This window comes from Adiantum capillus-veneris, chromosome 14 (assembly GCF_014529385.1).
Source record: "Adiantum capillus-veneris isolate H3 chromosome 14, ASM1452938v2, whole genome shotgun sequence".
Taxonomy (NCBI): Eukaryota; Viridiplantae; Streptophyta; class Polypodiopsida; order Polypodiales; family Pteridaceae; genus Adiantum; species Adiantum capillus-veneris.
In genome coordinates, this window is record NC_140944.1 from 115,682,649 (window position 1) to 115,700,523 (window position 17,875).

At 44.6% G+C, this 17,875-nt stretch overlaps 1 protein-coding gene across 2 annotated transcripts in view; it reads left to right on the forward strand.

Moving 5' to 3' along the window:
- The first annotated feature begins 410 nt into the window (after positions 1–410).
- Positions 411–17,875, forward strand: part of LOC147442987 (OVARIAN TUMOR DOMAIN-containing deubiquitinating enzyme 12-like) — a 68,916-nt gene continuing 51,451 nt past the window's right edge. For both annotated transcript variants that reach the window (XM_086528946.1, XM_086528947.1), the window contains exons 1-4: positions 411–543; positions 713–1,085; positions 1,279–1,436; positions 1,531–1,604. In XM_086528946.1, the coding sequence (XP_086385072.1) occupies positions 812–1,085; positions 1,279–1,436; positions 1,531–1,604 (506 nt within the window). In that variant the 5' untranslated portion in view covers positions 411–543; positions 713–811. The remainder of the gene's footprint in view (positions 544–712; positions 1,086–1,278; positions 1,437–1,530; positions 1,605–17,875) is intronic.

Genomic DNA, 17,875 nt, shown 5'->3' on the forward strand with positions numbered 1-17,875 from the left:
GATTGGGGACCCTCAATGTGCCACAAAATGGGAAGCATGATTGGCCATATATTTTTACATCATGTCCTTTTCTTTCTCTGTATTTCTCAACTCTTATTTTGCTCTTTGCCTCCCTACTTTAGAAGTGTGGTAGTTTGAGTTCAAATCCACTCGTCCGCGACCAGTGGAGCGGTGCCACCACTATTGCGCAAGCCACTTTTGAGTCGGTTTTGTTAGGGTGACTCATACCTCGCCAAATATAGATACACCTCTAGGTATGACACTCTCGACCAAATGGAGTCGGAGATCCCAATTTCTTTCGTGTCACATGGGTGTGTGAACCTTCCGTACTTCATTATTCGAAACGTTTGTATCGTTAAGGAAGCCAAAAATATTACACAGAGACACGTCATCGGCAATTCCGTAGAAGGCAAAAGCAATCTCCGGGGCGTCGTCTCTCCTCTCTCTCTCTCTCTCTCTCTCACACACACACACACACACACACACACACACACCCACGCCAAGCAGGCGTCATTGCGTGCTGCGCCTCTTTCAGCTTATCAGGTGCGCGTACGCTCACTCTGTTTTCCCGAATTTGCGTTTGTGTGTGTGTGTGTGTGTGTGTGTGTGTGTGTGTTTTCGCCACTCAGAGAGAGAGAGAGAGAGAGAGAGAGAGAGAGCTCGTCTGTGAGATTTTCTTATTGTCCCTTTCTTGGTCTGGAATCAACCACAGATTTTTTGGTACCAAGCACACAAATTTTCTGGTGAAGAAGCTTTTGAATTAAAGACTAGCAGAAAGAATCACGCTGTGAATTCTTTTGTGAGAAGAGCGATGGTAACTGATGACCCACTTTTAGTACGATGGGGCCTTCACGACTTGCTTGAGGGTTACTCCGGGTATTCTAGTGCAGGAGTGGGCAGAACAAGTGTTCAGACAAATGACCATGCGCGTACAGAGTTCGTACAGCCTGGAGAATCTTACACCGTCCGGGGCTACAGTTCTGTTGAAAATGATGAGCTGATTGCACATGCCTTACAAGAGGAGCTAGCAGCTGAGGGCTCTGAGAAAGCACAAGACTGGTGCGAGTGGGCTGGACCCTTCGCAGGTTTTACACATATTTCTAGCTGAATATCAACATCATAGGAATTTTTTTGGTTCCTCTAGCTCCAAATGGGTAGTGTCGAGCATTACTTGTTACTGTAGGATGGACACATTCTGTGCAGTATGTTTTGTTCTAGTCTTGTACAGTCAAGGGAATTTGTTTTTTTGAACAAGGAACTGCTGGATTTTTGTATCAGATACCTGGTCAGCTCAGAATGATTATGACTCAACATCAGCTTGTGAATATGATTCTGGACAAGAGAGTGAAGATGATGGGGTACCTGAATTTTCAGAGGATTTTGCTACTTATGATGGTGAAGTCGGAAGGAGATTGACTCATATGGACTCTGTTCCTGTAAGCCATTGGTTATACCTTCAACATGCTTGACGCAACCTTTGCTGTGCTAAAGTTATTGAATTGATAAGTTATTTTTGTTGTTGTAATACAGCATGTACCAAGAATCAATGGAGAAATTCCAACCATTGATGACGCGTCTGCGGCTCACCAACGCTTATTTGACAGGTACAAGTTTGAGAAGGCATTAAAGTTTCTTTAGAGGATAGAGAAAATGATGTTTTGCAACAAGTTGTTTTCGTGTTAGTAGAAAGCCTTTGAGAGCTGTAACGAGTGTAAGCTTAGCAACAGGTTAGCCATGGTGTCCCAATCACTTTGGCAAAATGGATTATATATGCTGGCCAGTTGCTAGCCCACTTGTCTTACTTTGAGAGGGCATTGAAGTTTCTTGAGGGGATGGACTTTCATAGAGAAGATGATGTTTTGCAACAGGTTGCTTTCTTGTTAGAAGAAAGCCTTTGAGAGCTGTAAGGACTGTAAACTTAGGGACAAGGTCAACCATGGTGTCCCCAAATCACTCCTATTGTTTTTGAGAGGTAGGTTTATTGGTCGTCTATTGTAGAGGAGAGGCATACTTGCACCTGCGCTATTCTTGTCAGGCTTCTCCCATCCACTTTCCAATGCCACTTCTGATAGGGTCCACAGAAAGCATATAGATCACCCCAAAGTTGATAAGCCGTAGCTGTAATAGAGAGTAATTGAAAGCAATAGATGGAAACATACCATGTGTTTGTGCGCGTGTCTAGGGGATAGAGAGAGAGAGAGAGAGAGAGAGAGAGAGAGAGAGAGAGAGAGAGAGAGAGAGAGAGAGAGAGAGAGAGAGAGAGAGAGAGAGAGAGAGAGAGAGAGAGAGAACCACTAAACTTTGCAACTCAAAAGCACAAATGAGAGCAACACTTGAAAACCCCATAAAAATGGGCAAAAATGGGAAACCCCAACTCGAGTCCAAAAACGACTAGTCAGAACTGCCGAGAAGGTCTGATCATGCGATCTACATGCAATGTAGCGGGTGGCTAGCTTGGGAAGATCACCAGCCATGCAAGAATGCCGAAATCCATGAAGGAGCGGGGATGAAACTTTAACAGCCCCCTCCGCTGAAATAACACATAGAAGGTGAAGGTGATATGAGAAAGTCCTTTGAGGAACAACCTTTGTGAAGATGTATGTTGCAAATTCCACTATAGGACAATACTTTGATGAAAGACCTCTTTCCAAAACCCTCTCCCAAACATAGTGGTACTCAACTTCTATATGCTTGGTTCGAGCATGAAACACTAGGCTCTTTGTAGTAGCAATGCAGTTCTAGTCGTTACACAAAGAAGTGTGGCAGTAATTTGTGGAAATCCCAACTCCTTATGTAATCTCTGAAGCCATATGCCTTAGGAAACAAGCTGCTATGTTCTGCGCTTCTATTGATGAAAGCGGAAGTCTAGGTTGCTGCTTGAAATAGGTCCCGAGCCAAGTGTGAAACTACGAGTGTTGTAGAGTGTTGAGAATTTGGGTTACCAGCCCAATTTGAGTCACACAACTATTGCAATGTGCAACCTTTGGAGCGACCGTAGAATATGCCATACTTGAAGGTGCTAGAGATGTACCGCAAAGTATGAAGAGCACACTGATGATGTCGCTGGCGAGGCTTGGTAGAAAAGGAAAATGTCACAGAAATGACAGTGTGTAGTTAATACTTTTGAGACTATTCAATTAAAATAGTGTAAGAAGCTTCATGGAACAATACTTAGCTTCATGGGTGCCCTTGGCTATGTATGTGGGGCTATTATCCAGATGCTTGCTGCTCTCGAGTATGCCCGTAGTGTAAGGTGTAGCGGGAATGAATGTTGTTCTTTCTCAAGATGAGTGATCCATATTTTCTCAAGGTTCCTTTTAGTTTTTATGGAAGGGAGAGCCTTCCGTTCTTAATGGAGAGTGCTATGATCACGAACAAAGTGAGTGGACACTATGCGTGCAAGTGTATGAGACAGAGATAGAGAGAAGAGAGATACGACACCAGAGACGACGTAAAACCCTCCTCCGAAGGCCCCACTCTCATTGGCGAGAGTGGTCTACGATTGATTGCACAAACGGGTACAATGATGATGCATAAAACTGATGCAGATCTAGGCTATGTCGATGGTGGTGACAGGAATGGCAAGACCGACAACGGGGCTGAAACTGGAAGCTTCTGACTGCTGTCCAAAAACGCTAACTGCTGAAATCTGCTGCGATGGAAAACACTGATTTCGAGGCTGATCTTGTGTTGCTGAAAAACGCAGGTTTGGGGCTGAAAAAATGCTGAGTTTTGCTGCGTTTTTGGATGCTGAATTTGCTTGACAAAAACGTTGAGGGCTGCTGTTTTTAGGGCTGAAAACGCTGGCTTATCTGCTGCGGGTCAAGGCTGAAAACGTCAGGGCAATGGAGATGCTAGCGATGATGCAAAACGCTAGGGCTGATGGGTGATGGGGTCGCCAAGGGGATCTTGGAGAGTCTGCTGGGAGAGGGGGGAACGTGTCGCCAATGGCCTGCTGTTCTCCTTGCTCATATGCTGTTTAGGGCTAACCTTGGTTTGCTTATATATTTTCTTACCCAAGTTGCCCTACCTACTTTTGTTGGAAAGTCACTTAAATTAATAAGTGAAAAATGTCAAAAATAGGTAAAATAGGCTAAATGCACTGGAAAAATCCCCTAACTGATTCTAATGGATTCTGATGGGAATACTGATGATCATGCTGTGTGCAACCAAAAATAGGTAAAATAGGCTAAATGCATTGGAAAAATCCCCTAACTGATTCTAATGGATTCTGATGGGAATACTGATGATCATGCTGTGTGCAACTAGAGGATATGCATCTATACTAAGTGACTGGGCATGCACGGTCTACGAATAGACTCACAAAAGTGCCAGATCACTTCTACTCTAGACCGACTGGACGTGATAGAAACCCTGTTATGGTGTAGTTTGTCCACGGACACATAGGGCTGGATGTGTCACGTGACACGCAGACACATGAGCCTTGGGAAAGTGCTGTGTTTTCTTGAGGCCAAAAGCCTGGGACGTTGACTGTAAGGTGTAGCGGAAGTGATTGTTGAACTTTGCTCAAGATGAGTGCTCCGAACTGTGCTCAAGGGTTCCTTTTACTTACAAAAGGGAGAGCCTTCCGTTCCTTTAGTGAGAGAGTGCAAGTGATCACAAACAAAGTGGATAAACACTGTGAATGAAGGTACTGAGAGTGAGAGATAGAGAGAGAAGAATACGACTCCAGAATGTTGTCAAACCCTCCTCTGAAGGCCCCACTCTCTATGGCGAGAGCGGTCTACTATTGATTGCACAAATCTCTACAATGTTGTGGACTTGCCGACGATGTCGACGACGATGAGGACGAAGATGAGATGGGCTGAAATCTGAAAACGCTAAGGGCTGAAATCTGCAAATCTTGTATCTGCTGAATTCTGACTCTATGTCGATGGCGACGATGCGACGACGACACGCTGAAAACGTAGATTCTGAAATTTCTGCGTTTTCCGGGCTGAATTTGCAAACGCTGGCTGATCAGATCGTGCGGCGAGAATCTGCTGCGGGAAGGTGAGATCTTCGAGGTTTGGGACTTCTGTTGCGGTGTCTTGATGCTAAAAATTGAAAACGCTAATGCTTCTGGGTGTTTTTTCGCGAAGGATCTGCAAAACGTTGAGTGGTCCTGCTGATCCAAAACGCTAGGGCTGATTCTGTGCTGATGCATGTCTTGCTGTCGTCGGGGCTGATCTGCAATGCAAAAACGCCAGGGGATGGATTGATGCAAAAACGCTAGGCTGTCTGTAGGCTGAAAACGCTAGGTTTATCGCCGTGGAAGGTCTTGCTGAGAAGGTGCCTATTGGATGTCTGGTCCTGCTGCCTCTTCTACCAAAAAGTGCTAGCGCTAGGGTTTCTTATATATTCACTTGCAAAGTTTGCCCTACCTAGTTTCCAACAAAAGTCACTTAAAAATAAGAAATGAAAATTGGCTAAAATAGGGAAAATAGGTCTATGCACTGTAAAAATGCTCCTAATGGGTTTGATGGTAATCTGATGGTCATGCTGTGTGCAACCAGAGGATATGCATCTACTCTAAGTGCCTGGACATGCACGGTGCGAACACTCACAAAAGTGTCAGAACACTTCCTTATCTAACTGAACTGAACCCATGTCATGAAGTAGCTTGTCCACGTACACATAGGGTTAGATGTGCACGCGATTCCCCTCCTTTTCAAAGTGAGGTACTGGTAACAAATTGTATGGCGTCGAGGAAGATCGCCAACAGCGTCTGGAATCTTGGGAAGGACTCTTCGCCGGCCCACTCTAATGCGAGGGTCATGCGATACTTGAACTTCATAAAGGTCTGCAAAGCTTGCTTCTTTGGGCCGCGCCAAAAGCGACACAAAGTTATCTGTGGCTCCTTCAATGCTTCAACTTCGTCTATAGTCATGCGTTTACCTTCTTCAAGTATATCTCTGAGGATGAAAATTCCTGAAACCACTTTCAACACAAAAACATGAACATACCCATTCCATGTAAAGTGACTGGAAAAATACTATTCCTTCGAAAAAACTATGCATGCAATTCAGATGAACAAAGTGACGGAGTGTCAAACTGTTCATCAAACACACGCAAACAATGGAGTCGAATCTTGACTTTCTGATCTAAATCAAGCAACTGTGGCAAAAGACAATGGAAATGCCAATGCTTGATGTTCAATCCTTCTTGTGCTCTTTTTGATACCGTGTCATGCCAAGGAAGAGACATGGAATGTGAATTGCTTGGCTACAAACATTTCATCTTTTCATGAGTAATCCGTATACATCCGTGCTCATTCATGAGTGAATTGTGTTCATCGTGCAATATAGCATGCCTGTGAAAAGGGATCACATAAGGACAGTGACTAAAATACAGGAAAGCATCACGAATGAAACACTCAAACAATGCGTATTGACGAATCATTTGTACACATAATACGTCCTGTGGAGGTTCTTGGGACCTCGGCTCGAGAGCCGAGACTGGTTCTTCGTGATTGATGGAATCTGCAATGAGGTTAGCTTCACTAGACAAAGTATCAACTCAACCATCATCCTTTTGAACAATCACATCTTTATCCTGCAAATCATCATGCTCGTGAGTAATCACATCTATATCATGCAAATCATCATGCTCGTGAATAATCACATCTTGATCATGCAAATCATCATGCTTATCATTATCAATCAAATCATGTGTGTCGTGCTTTGGAGAAGAAAAGACTGAGAGAGTCTCCTTCTCCTGATTCTTTTCAATCTTCGCCTGCACATTAGAAATGAGAGATGAAGAATGAACAACTTGCTCTCCACGAATGACAATGGGAGAGTCACTTTTGGCATTGAAAGTGAACGTATTTTTCGCCCAATCAATGAGAGGGTTATGCTCACAAAACCATCGAATGGAGTATTGCTTGAAAATTGCTGCATTTACTCATGGCCCGGACTTGGATGGTTATGTACGAGAGAAGTATTAAAAAGTATGAGCAGTGGTTACTCTCAACACCTCCAAGCGACGCAGGCTGTGGTTCGGGGAGCGTTTGGTTGTAAAAGGCCTCTATATCTCATGGCCGGACCTATTTAGGTTATTTGCGGGAGGAGTGATGAGGGAGTCGTTGACAAGCTCATGGAACAAACCGGGATGGTTATTTGCGGCGCGGGGGGGGTATATTCATCGGCGATTGTATGTTTCTATGTCTTGTAACATGCATATGTGAGCATTTGTGTTGCATTGTGATGTGCCAACCATTGAATATTCCTAATTGGGTGAGATTGCGTGGGTATGTAATTATTGGTGCATCGAGACACCCGTTATTGATCAACGCGGTCTGGGTGTGATGGCTAATTTTACTGCGTCGGAATATCAAGAGCTCCGATCTGGAATGGGAAAACTGATTGTGCCTTGGAATATCCCTCAAAGATTTTTGAGCTAACTTGAGTTGTTTTGCAGATATAGAGTAATTGCGAGGTCAATGTCAGATATTGCTAACGTGTCAAGCCATTGAAGAACGGAGCCAACCTGCAGATCGTGGCAAAGGGGCATAAACCCTAAGAAGCAGCAGCAGCAACAAAAGTTTTACCAACTTATGGGACCCTGTCCGATGGGGCCCTAGTGACACAAGACATTTGAATAAAGCAGGACCAATATACACATTGAAATTCTTGCGTGAAGGATGATGATGTGTAGCTGTATGGACGCCCCACAATTTGCACCGATAGTGCCATGTGGCAGCCTGTACGGACTTCTGCGAATTGCGTTGCAGCTTGCTGACGTGACAGACATACAGCTTTCCGTGATTAGCGTGACAGCTTTTAAGCGCCAGTTTTTGGACTAGATGCTTTTAGAGTTTGTAGCTTTTTATGTACATTGCTTTTCAAGCCAAGAGCCTTTAAATATGTGGCAAGGGCTCATTATCTAGCATGCTTCGTGTAACGTACACATCAACCCTATGTGCATGTGGACAAGCTGTAACTCCTATTTCTAGGGTTTAGGTCAGCCTAGGAAGTGTTCTGGCACCTTTGTGAGCCTGTACGCAAGACATGCATGTCCAGGCACTTGTAGCTGCATACCCTCTAATTGCACAACCCATTAGCACTAGCAGCATAAGCATTTTCACCTCACAGAAGCTTTTTTCCCAAACTGCGCGTGAACTACCTCTTGCAAGCATTTTAATTTCAGTTCCCAAATCGTGGGCATCAAGGAGGCTGCTCGACCCAGTCCTTGGCACCTATATAAGGAGGCCTTGGGCGCTATAAAAAGGCAGAAGACAGAAAAGGGAGCAACAGTACCCTCAGCACCCGCCATACCCGTAGTGCTCAGCAGCTTCTGGCGTTATTATCAGCAAGGACCAGCGTTTTGCTCAGCATTTCCAGCAGCAGCAGCGTTTTTGCTTCATCATTGGCTCCCTGCATTAGGACCTCAGCTGACAGCCATAGTCCTATCGCAGTCACCCTTTCCGACTCGGCCATATCAGCATTTCCAGTTTTCAGCCATCGTCGTCACCGACGAGAGCAAATCAGCCCTTAGCCTCGCCGCACTTGCAGTATCCTATTAACATCAGTAGCGTTTTCAGATTTCAGCCCATTAGCCTCGACATCGTCATCGGCCTCGTCATCGTCGTCATCACTGTCATCACCATCGTCATCATCATTGTCGTCGACATCGTCGTCATCAAGCATTACAGCATTTAGAACCATTGTACCAGACTTTGTCCAATCTAAACTAATACCTCTCTACTAGAGAGGGGGCCCTTGGAGGGGGGTTTGGGACCCCATCTGGTGTCATATCTTCTATCTCTCTATCACTCACATCACTTTCTTTCTCAGTTTTCCACTCTCTTGTTTTGGTAATTGCACAATCTCTCATTGAGTCAAGGCTCGCCCTTCCCTTCGGTAAAAGGAATTTTGAGCACACTGATCACTCATCCTGAGCTTACACCATCATTTACTTCCGTTGCACATTACATTGGTATCAGAGCTCTTTGGCAGTGTCCGATATCATCACTCAAGGAAAGAAGCACAAAGAACCACATACTTTTTTTTGCTTGTTGTGATCGCATGTAACCCAAGACTCCTTGTGCGTGTCGATCCCTAATCTGTGTTTTTGAAGAGTGGCAGGTAACCCAAAAAAGAAGGGCTTGTCCAGACTCCCCTCGTTCCTCTTTTCCACTCATGGAGAGCGGACCTTGCACTTAGCGGCAGGATAGTTGACGTGAGGTGGGAAAAAAGAAACCTTGGTGTGAGCGCAAGGCCGCCAATGGGTGCATTTGCAGGAAGAAGTTGAGCTTGGGTAAGAGAAAAGCCTTCTTAAACGTAGATTGCAAGCCGTACCAAGTACCCAGAACCCAAGTACCCCAAGTACCCATGTACTCAGTGCATGGTCATCACCAGAAGCGGAATGGATACTTTGTCACAAGACGGGCACCACGTGCCAATTGAAAAGAACAGACTGAACATACTTTTAGCTCTTCGATAACAACTGAACTGAGAGAGAGAGAGAGAGACGACACGCGACACGGAGTGGCGGAATTCCACCCCAGAGAGTATTGGCCCCAAACCTTGGCGCCCCTTTTTGTATTTCTTTATATTGCATCATCAAAGCACAAGGCGCTACTCCATCCTCTGCACCTTAGTCCAGAAGCATGCCGGCTCATTTCAGAGAATGAGCCCATGGCCTCATATTTAAAGGCCCTAGGCCCCAAAAGCAGTTTACATGAAAAGCCTTCAAACTTAAAAGCTTATGGTCCAAAAGCAATGCCAAAAAGCCGCCAGCATAAATCATGAAATTCCGCACAACTGCCACGCCCACAATCAATGCAAAACGTGGAATCCGTACAATTTGCCACGTCATCATGTCAATGCAATTTTTGGGTTTTCCGTACAGCTGCCACGCCAACAATCAATGCAAAACGTGGAATCCGTACAATTTGCCACGTCATCATGTCAATGCAATTTTTGGGTTTTCCGTACAGCTGCCACGTCATTAGCTGCTACGTAGTCTTTCAGTGTGTGTGTGGATCTTGCTTTATTTTAATCCGTTATGTCACTTCGGCCCCATTGGACGGTGTAACGAACTGCTGACGTGTCAAAGCCCTAAAGAATGGAGCCAATTTGCAGATGTTGGCCGAGGGGCCTAAACCCTAAGAAGAACAAGTAACTGAAGAAGAAGTCCTAGCAACTTATGGGGACCCCGTCCGATGGGGCCCCAAGTGACATAAAGGATTAAAATAACGCAGCACCCGCATACACGCAAAAACTGATGACATGGCAGATTTTCAAAAATTGCGATGGCATGATGATGTGGCAGGCTATACGGATTTATGCGTTTTGCGTTGGCTGATGACGTGGCAGCTATACGGATCTCCGTGATTTGCGCGGGCAGCTTTTTGGCATTGCTTTTGCACCAGATGCTTTTGAGTTAAAAGGCTTTTCATGAAAAATTGCTTTTCAGGCCAAGGGCCTTTAAATATGAGGTTAGGGCTCATTCTTTGGCATGCTTCCTGGAGAAGGTCCAGAGTCTAGAGTACCGGCTTGTACTGTGTTGATGCAATATAAAGAAATACCTAAAGGGGCGCCAAGGTTTGGGGCCAATACTCTCTGGGGTGAAATTCCGCCACTCCGTGTCGCGTGTCGTCTCTCTCTTTCAGTTCAGTTGTTATTGAAGTGCTAAAAGTTTGTTCACTCTGTTCTTTTCTATTGGCACGTGCCTGTGGTATCAGAGCATTAGGCGTGTGCTTTTCTGAAAGCATACCGGTCCTATAAAAGAGCAGATAGAGCTATTGGAATTTTTATTTGAGGTATCTTTGCTGTCACGTGACACATCGAACCCTATGTGTCCGTGGACAAGCTACAGTATGATCAGGGTTCAGTCAGTCCAGTCAGTCTAGATTAGAAGTGATCTAGCACTTTTGTGAGTCTATTCGTAGACCGTGCATGCCCAATCACTTAGTGTAGATGCATATCCTTTGGTTGCACACAGCATGATCATCAGTATTCCCACCAAAATCCATCAGATTCCATCACGGGAATTTTCCAGTGCATTTAGCCTACTTTACCTATTTTTGACATTTTTCACTTATTATTTTTAAGTGACTTTTGTTGGAAAGTAGGTAGGGCAATTTTGCTAAGTTTGTATATAAGCAAACTAGAGCTAGCGCTATTTGGCAGAATAGGCAATAGGAGCCAAGCTCAGCAGGCAACTTCTGAGCAAGACAAAGCCTTGGTGGTTCCCTCCAAGCAAAGATCCCCATCTCTAGCGTTTTCCATCCACAAGCATTCCCAGCGTTTTTGGAAAGCATCGCAGCCTGGCGCTTTGCATCATCACACCATCGCCAGAAAATCCCAGCACATAGCGTTTTTGCATCAGCATCCTCGCCAGCAGAAAACCTCAGCCTAGCGTTTTTTGGAACTTCAGCCTCTAGCGTTTCTGGTCCCAATTTCAGCCCCTTTGCAGATTCAACATGCAGCGTTTTTCATCAGTAAAGACCATCAAGATTCAGCCCTAAAGGAAGTAGCATATTTAGCCCGAAAGACCATTAGTTTTCAGCCCTTAGAAACCTCAGTTTTCAGCCCTAAACCTGCAGATTTCAGCGACAAAGACCCATAGAACACAGCCCCCAAATCAGTGTTTTTGGACTAGCAACAGATTTTAGCTCATAGCGTTTTTGGACAGCAATAGAAAGATTGCAGATTTCAACCTTAGGTCGACTTCGTCATCCTCGTCGTCATCGTCGACATAGCCTAGACTTGCATCAGTCTCATGCATTCCATTTGTACCAGATTGTGCAATCATAAGTAGACCACTCTCGCCGACGAGAGTGGGGCCTTCGGAGGAGGGTTTTACAACGTCTCTAGTGTCGTATCTCTCTTCTCTCTCTATCTCTCAGTCTCATACACTTGCAAGCACAGTGTTCATTCACTTTGTTTGTGATCATAGCACTCTCTCATTAAGAACGGAAGGCTCTGCCTTCCATAAGAACAAAAAGGAACCTTGAGCACAGTTCGGAGCACTCATCTTGAGCAAAGCGCAAACATTCATTCCGCTGCACCTTACAGTGATATCGGAGCTTTGGCAGTGTTCTGTATCACTCAAGGAAAGAACCACAAGAATCACAAGAATTTTGTTTTGCTTGTTGTGGTCGCACGAACCCAAATTCGCTTGGGCGTGTCGATTCCTAATCGTGTTTTTGAAGAGTGACAGGAATCCCAGGAAAGAAGAGCTTGTCCAGCCTCCCCTTGTGTCTCTTTTCACTCATTGAGAGCGGACCGTGCACTTAGCGGCCAGCCAATCGATGTGAGGTGGGAAAAAGCAACCTTGGTGTGAGCGCAAGGCTGCCAAGGGGTGCGCCCGCGGAAAGGAGTAGAACTCGGGTGAAGAGAAGATCCTTCTCAAACATGGTTTGCAAGCGAAAGAAAACCTCAAGAACCTCAAGACCCTCAAGAACCCAAGTTCCTCGTGAACTTAAGAACCCAAGAACACGCAAGAACCCAAGTTCCTCGTGAACTTAAGAACCCAAGACCACACGAACCCACAAGAACCCACGACTTCAGAATGGTCATCACTCGAAGCGGAATGGATACTTCGCTTGGAGGTGATGAGCATGAGAGAGGCGAAGAAGAATTTTCCCCACTAGGAGGTTTTTCTGACCTGACCCTTCCCCTTTCCCATCTACATCAAGGATTGCACTAACTCCTATGGAGGCTTTGGAGCTGATGTTTATGGACAGGAACTTAGAACGCGAGAGCAAGAAGTGCAGAAAGAATAGCAAAAATGAATCGCAGACACGCAAAAATAAAAGCAGAAATGGATCACAGGCACGTAGAAGACAAAGCAGAAAGAGAAGCAGAAAGAAAGGCGAGACAAGAACAACGTGAACGACACATGCAAGAGTTCTTGCAACTCTTTTCTCAAGTGCCGGCACAGATGCAAGAGATTTAGGAGACGGAGACTCTCTCAGTCTCTTCTTCTCCCAAGCATGACACACAGGACTTGCATGATTATGAGAAGCATGATGATTTGAATGACAATGACAAGCATGATGAATTGAATGACAATGGTTTGCATGATGATTTGATTGATTATGATAAGCATGATGATTTGAATGATGATGATAAGCATGATGATTTGAATGATATTGATAAGCATGATGATTTGGATGCCAATGACAAGCATGATGATTTGCATGGTCAAGATGTGATTTCTCACAAGCATGATGATTTGCATGATCATGATGTGATTTTTCACAAGGATGATGCGTTAGTTGATGCTTTTTCTAGCGAAGCTAACCTCGTTGCAGATTCGGTCAATCATGAAGGATCGATCTTGGCTCTCGAGCCGAGGTCCAAAGCACCCCTTCAGGAAGAACCGATCTTGGCTCTCGAGCCTAGGTCCAAAGAAACCTCACAGCAAGTGTTATGTGTTCGCATGATTCATACGCACGCATTGTTCGAGTGTTTCATTTGTGATCGTTTCCTGTATTTTAATCAGCGTCTTTATGTGATCCCTTTTCCTAGGCATGACATATTGTACGTTGAGCACGTTTCACTCACGAATGAGCACGAATGTATGCAGATTGTTCATGAAAAGCTAAAAACTATGCATTCAAGGAAGTCACATTCCATGTCTCTTCCTTGGCACGACACAGTTGTAGAAAGAGCACATGAAAGTATGAGCACCAAGCATGGGCATTTCCGTTGTGAATTGCCACAGTTGATTGATTTAGATCAGCAAGACAAGATTCGATCTCATTGTTTGCGTGTGTGTGGTGAACGGTTTGGTACTCCGTCGAATTGTTCATCTACATTGCATGCACAATCTTTGAGGAAGACAAGATTTTTTCCACTCACTTTACATGGAATGGGTATGTTCATGTTTTTGTGTTGGAAGTGGTTTCAGGAATTTTCAGCCATGGAGATTCTTGAAGAAGGAAGAAGCATGACTATAGACGAAGTGGAAGCATTGAAGATGACTTTGTGTTGCTTTTGGCGCGGCCCAAAAAAGCAAGCGTTGCAGACATTTTATGAAGTTTAAGTACCACACGACCCACATATCAGAGTGGGCCGGCGAAGAGTCCCTTCCAGGATTCCGGATGCTATTGGCGATCTCCCTCGATGCCATACAGTTCGGTACCAGTACCTCACTTTGAAAAGGAGGGGGATGTCATGTGACACATTGATTTATGTATCGGTGGACAAGCTACAACATGATCAGGGTTCAGTCAGTCTAGCCAGTCTAGATTAGAAGTGATCTGGCACTTTTGTGAGTCTATTCGTAGACCTTGCATGCCCAGTCACTTAGTGTAGATGCATATCCTCTGGTTGCACACAACATAATCATCAGTATTCCTACCAGAATCCATCAAATTCCATTAGGGGAATTTTCCAGTGCATTTAGCCTATTTTACCTATTTTGGACATTTTTTACTTATTATTTTTAAGTGACTTTTGTTGGAAAGTAGGCAGGGCAATTTTTCTAAGTTTGTATATAAGCAAACTAGAGCTAGCACTATTTGGCAGAAGAGGCAACAGGAGCCAAGCTCAGCAGACAACTTCTTAGCAAGACCAAGCCTTGGTGGTTCCCTCCAAGCAAAGATCCCCATCTCTAGCATTTTCCATCCACAAGCATTCCCAGCGTTTTTGGAAAGCGTCGCAGCCTCGTGTTTTGCATCATCACACCATCGCGAGAAAATCCCAACAGATAGCGTTTTTGCATCAGCATCCTCGCCAGCAAAAAACCTCAGCCTAGCGTTTTTTGGAACTTCAGCCTCTAGCGTTTTTGGTCCCAATTTCAGCCCCTTTGCAGATTCAGCATGCAGCGTTTTTCATCAATAAAGACCATCAAGATTCAACCTAAAGGAAGTAGCAGATTCAGCCCGAAAGACCATCAGTTTTCAGCCCTCAGAAACCTCAGTGTTCAGCCCTAAACCTGCAAATTTTCAGCGACAAAGATCCATAGAAAACAGCCCCCAAATCAGTGTTTTTGGACCCGCAACAGATTTCAACCCATAGCGTTTTTGGATAGCAGTAGAAAGATTGTAGATTTCAACCCTTAGGTCGACTTCGTCATCCCCGTCATCATCGTCGACATAGCCTAAACTTGCATCAGTCTCATGCATTCCATTTGTACCAGATTGTGCAATCATAAGTAGACCATTCTCGTCGGCGAGAGTAGGGCCTTCGGAGGAGGGTTTTACAACGTCTCTGGTGTTGTATCTCTCTTCTCTCTCTATCTCTCAGTCTCATACACTTGCACGCACAATGTCCATTCACTTTGTTTGTGATCATAGCACTCTCTCATTAAGAACGGAAGGCTCTACCTTCCATAAGAACAAAAAGGAACCTTGAGCACAATTCGGAGCACTCATCTTGAGCAAAGCACAAACATTCATTCCGCTGCACCTTACATTCGCCCTCCAACCCGGACTCATTAGTCACTCCCACCCCTACTTCATCGGGCATCGGGCGCGCCCTTGTCTTCACCGCTGATGTCTTACAGGGTATAAGCCAATTAAGATCACTTGCAAGAGAAGGATCCAGATTTGTTTCAAGTCATTGTTTTTCTCAGAAGGAGTGCCATGCACATGTTGATGTCTACAGCTACAAGCAGCATACTCCAAGTACTTGCAAGCTTTCAAGATTTTTTTTTTTTGTTTTGCCTGAAGTTATATGGTTTTTGACATCTTCCTTCGGAGTGCAACTTCTGGCAGAGTGGGGTATCCTGAAATGCTTGCCATGGAAACCCTAGCAGATTATAACTTGAAATTTCTCGACATCTCTCTGTAGATGTCTCTTCACGAGCAGATGACCTTGGAGGTTCAGTATGATTGCTATCTTGGGACTATCATCGCTGTCAAAGAAACATTGTTTGTCCAAGAGCTGATGGACCATGTTGTGCTCGGCTACGACCTTATGGAATGAACCTAACCCTAATTTTTGGTGTAGGTTCTAGGATGGAAAGTCGGTCGACTTTTTGAGCTCGACTGTTGTGGAGATTGCTTTTTAAGTTTAAAATCTGTCTGAGAACTTGTTTGGTGATCCTATTTGAAATTTGTTTAAAATGGATGCTATCTGTTTTGAACCTGTTTTGGTGTCGATTGGAATTGTTCGACTGTGGTTTGATACTGGTTTCAAGAATTGGTGATTTTACTCCCGGGTGGAGAAATGACAGATACTGTTTTGGTATTGTATGAACCTCGGAACGACGCAGGCCGATGCCTGGGGAGCGTTTCGTTGTATTTTTTAAAACCTCCGATGACACAGACCGTTGCCTGGGGAGCGTTTGGTTGTATGCTTGTAAAATAATTGTTGTTGTGACTCCTAGCCCAGACCTAGATGGTTTTGCGGGAGGAGTATTAAGAAGTCTGAGCAATGGTTACTCTCAGTGGGCGTTTGGTTGTAAAAGGCTTCTATATCTCCCGACCCGGACCTTTTTAGGTTATGTGGGAGGAGTGATGAGGGAGTCGTTTAATATCTCTTGGCCCGGACCTTATTAGGTTATGCCGGAGGAGTGTTCATCGACAACTTTATGTTTCTATGTCTTGTAACATGCATATGTGAGCATTTGTGTTGCATTGTGATGTGCCAACTACTGAGTATTCTTGATTGGATGAGATTGCTTGGGATGTAATTTTAGTGCATCAAGACACTTTTGGAAGTTTAGTACGGTCTGGCTGTGATGGCTAATTTTACTACGCCGGAATATCAAGAGTTCCGATCTGGACAAAAGGAGAAGCTAACTCCTTGATCAAAAGAGCTGAAAGGAGAAGCTAACTCCTTGATCAAAAGAGTAGAAAGGAGAAGCTAACTCCTTAATAAAAAGAGCAAATTGATTGTCCCTCGGAATGTTCCTCCGAATTTTTTGAGCTAACTTGAGTTGTTTTGCAGATATGTTGTAATCGCGGATGATTACTCTCTTTCAAGAAGGGGAGATGTAACAAACTGCTGACGTGTCAAAGCCCCAAAGAATGGAGCCAATTTGCAGATGCTGGCCGAGGGGCCTAAACCCTAAGAAGAAGAAGTAACTGAAGAAGAAGTCCTACCAACTTATGGGGACCCCGTCCGATGGGGCCCCAAGTGACATAAAGGATTAAAATAAAGCAGGACCCGCATACACACAAAAACCGATGACGTGGCAGATTTTTGAAAATTGCGTTGGCATGATGACGTGGTAGCTTGTATGGATTTCCGCGTTTTGCGCTTGTTGATGATGTGGCAGTTGTACGGATTTCCGTGATTTACGCTGGCAGCTTTTTGGCATTGCTTTTGCACCAGATGCTTTTGAGTTAAAAGGCTTTTCATGAAAAACTGCTTTTCAGGCCAAGGGCCTTTAAATATGAGGTTAGGGCTCATTTTCTGGCATGCTTCCTGGAGAAGGTGCAAAGTCTAGAGTACCGGCTCGTACTGTGTTGATGCAATATAAAGAAATACCGAAAGGGGCGCCAAGGTTTGGGGCTAATACTCTCTGGGGTGGAATTTCGCCACTCCGTTTTGCGTGTCGTCTCTCTTTCAGTTCAGTTGTTATTGAAGTGCTAAAAGTCTGTTCAATCTGTTCTTTTCTATTGGCATGTGGTGCCCGCCTTGTGACAGACGGGGTCCTCATAAGTTGGTCTGTTACTTGTTCTTCTTAGGGTTTAGGCCCCTCGGCCGTGATCTGAGGGTTTGCTCTGTTCTTCACTGACTTGATGTAACCGGCCTGTTAACTTCAAAAAGGGCGGTAGACTTTACTTCAAACCTTGATTTAGCTTTCACCCATTATTAGTCGTCTATTCTACCTGTGCTATAATGACACAAGAGAGGGGAATGGGATACAGATGCTAGAATGCATCTGTATGCGAGTCAGACACTAGATTGGCCCCTAAATAGGCGCCCCTTTCAGTATTTCTTTATTCTTCAACAGAGGGAATAAA